This window comes from Aplysia californica, unplaced genomic scaffold (genome assembly GCF_000002075.1).
Source record: "Aplysia californica isolate F4 #8 unplaced genomic scaffold, AplCal3.0 scaffold00409, whole genome shotgun sequence".
NCBI lineage: Eukaryota > Metazoa > Mollusca > Gastropoda > Aplysiida > Aplysiidae > Aplysia > Aplysia californica.
The window spans coordinates 188,800-191,361 of record NW_004797679.1 but is presented as its reverse complement, the minus strand read 5'-3'; the positions used below and the strand labels follow the sequence as shown (position 1 = coordinate 191,361).

General features: G+C 52.3%; 1 protein-coding gene across 1 annotated transcript; it reads right to left on the bottom strand.

The window, feature by feature from the left end:
- Positions 1-6: 6 nt before the first annotated feature.
- Positions 7-1,576, bottom strand: LOC101848902 (D site-binding protein-like). The gene has a single exon (XM_005104201.2). It carries the CDS (start codon positions 1,484-1,486, stop codon positions 407-409), a length of 1,080 nt encoding a protein of 359 aa, XP_005104258.1. The 5' UTR covers positions 1,487-1,576; the 3' UTR covers positions 7-406.
- Positions 1,577-2,562: the final 986 nt, after the last annotated feature.

Here is a 2,562-nt window from a genome sequence, read left to right as displayed (position 1 = left end):
GGGGGGTTCTTTGTATCTCTGTAGACACAGGTGTGTCATTTGGCAGTCTGAGTGCTTACTTGAGTATGATGAAATGGAAGAAAAAAAGAAGGCAGAGATCATAGCATACATGTTGTATAGAAGTAAATATACGACGAATACGTTTGATTTTTTGGTCCATGTGTGTCTTATCTCAAGTGTAGTTGAACCTCAGCTGGATTCTGTCAATTGGTCTGTATATTACCACCAATTAGAGGGGTAATGCCATTTGAATTTGAAGTGAAGTAAAAGCTGCCACAAAAAGGTACGCACATTTGTAATTTTAGAAAACAGTCAGTTCGTCGTCTGAAGAGAAGTCTCCACAACATCATATGTGCGTAGACTGCCGTGCTGTGCGGCCAGCCAGGGGTCTGTGGGAGCGGTGTATCTAGTTAAAGAGGCGGTGTCTGAGCTCGTCAAGCTCTTTCTCCAGCAGAGAGCTCTCAGCGCGCAACTTCATGTTCTCCTCCTCGAGAGTAACCACCCTCAGGGCCACCATCTCTTCCTTGCTGCGCCGCGCCTCGCGCGACCGTTTAGCACTCTCGTTGTTTTTGCGTCGTTTTTCTAAGTAGGCTGGGTCTTTGTTGGGGTCTGCTTTGCTTTTGGAAGGGCTGGGTCCGCCACTGGCGCCGCTACTAGTGCTGGGCCCCGCCGTGCCTGACCCGTTGAGGCCAGAAGTGGACGGCTTGTTGTCGCTGGAGGCGTCGGAGAGCGATCTTTTCACGCCGCGGCGGGCGGAATCCAGCGCGTCGGAGCCGGCATCGCTCGTGGTAGGGGAATGGAGGGAACTGGAACTGGGGCTGGGTGGCGGGAGGGTGCTACTGCTGCCCTCGTCCGCCTCTTTCTTCACGGAGTATGAGTCCACGTCGATGGGGGATGAGTTGCTTCCGACGGTGCTCCGGCTGGAGGTGGCTGTGGTCAGGCCGGCCATGCCTAGATGGTGCATGGGGACAGAACTTTGTGAGTAGAGGCTGCCGACTGTGGCGCTAGCACTGGGGCCGCTGGTCTGGGAGCTGGACATGCCGATGCCGTTTCCGCCCATACTCTTCGGCGTCATGAGCGACTGATGAGAGAGGTGCTGAGAAAGGGTGGGCGAGAAAGACGGCTGATCGAATAGGATGGACAGCGATTCCGACATGGACACGCCCCCTAGAGCAGAGGGAACGCCCCCTAGAGTCGAGGAAACGCCCCCTAGAGTAGAGGCCACGCCACCTAAGGCGGACGCCCCGCCTCTCAGCATGCGATTGGGGAAGATGAAGTTTGGTTGCACGCCTAATCCGGAGGAGGGCGTGATGTTGAGGTCCTGTTCGCGCTGCTGTAGCAACGACTCGTTGGCGACCAGCATCTCCGGCCGGATGAGGGCGGTGTCCGGGTCATCGAGCCCGAGCTCCTCGTAGTACTGGTTCAGGGTGGGGTCCATTGCCAAAATGGCTGCCGCCGCGGCCGCATGGCTGGAGACGGGGTTCATCCTTGTGAAGTCATCGGGGTCACCGTACACCTGCAGATGTTGCTGTTGCTGCTGCTGCTGCTGCTGTTGTTGTTGCTGCTGCTGAGGGATGGATAAAGACAGCTGCTGCTGCTGTTGTTGTGGCGGATGCAATTGTTGCTGTTGTTGTGGCGAATGCAGTTGCTGCTGCTGCTGCTGTTGCTGCTGCTGCTGCTGCTGTTGTTGTTGCTGTTGCTGCATTTTCCCTAGTCCAAAGGGCAGGCGAAAGGGCTGATATTCGTCCGTTTCTGGGAAGGGTAGGGTATTCCCCGGCTTATAGGACTTGAAAGGCCGTTCCGATGGGGAACGGAAGCTCTTGAAAGGACGGTCTTTCCTGGACATGGAGATCTGAGGGCGAGATCCGGGGACAGGCGTCGGGTCGGGCTGGGATGGAGACGGAGCGGGGAACCACCTGCAACACACAGGGACACAGGAATAAATATTCATGTAATTGTAGAAGTTTTGTTTTTGTTAGAAGACTTTGCACATGCAACAAAATTAGTCATCATACAAGTGCAAACACACACACACACATACACACACACACACACACACACACGCACACACGCGCACACACACACACACATGTTGGTACCGGTATACAATAATAAATTATCAGACACATTTTGAATTTTCGTTTTTGTCAGAGGACTTTAACAGCACAAACAACAAAATAGGACATATTTGTAAGTGCCGAAGATCAGATGTTTCTAGAGATTCCTGGGATTCTAGAGAGCAGCATAATTATGTACATGATGATGTATGTTCGAGGGAAATGGGGGAATTTAAAGGACGTATTTCAAATGAATGAAGGAGCTAGCCAAAAAAAGAAAAAGAAGAAAAAGAAGAAGAAAAAGAAGAAGAAGAAGAAGAAGAAGAAGAAGAAGAAGAAGAAGAAGTTTTACGCCTTCTTGTGTGTCGGTAGTTTACTTTTCCTGTTCCATTCCATCTCTCTGTGGTTTGATTACCCCCCGCCTCGTTCCCCCCTCCTCCCGGAACACACACCTACTTCAATCAATTTTTTTCTCTCCTCCTCCCCCCCCCCCTCTCTCTCTCTC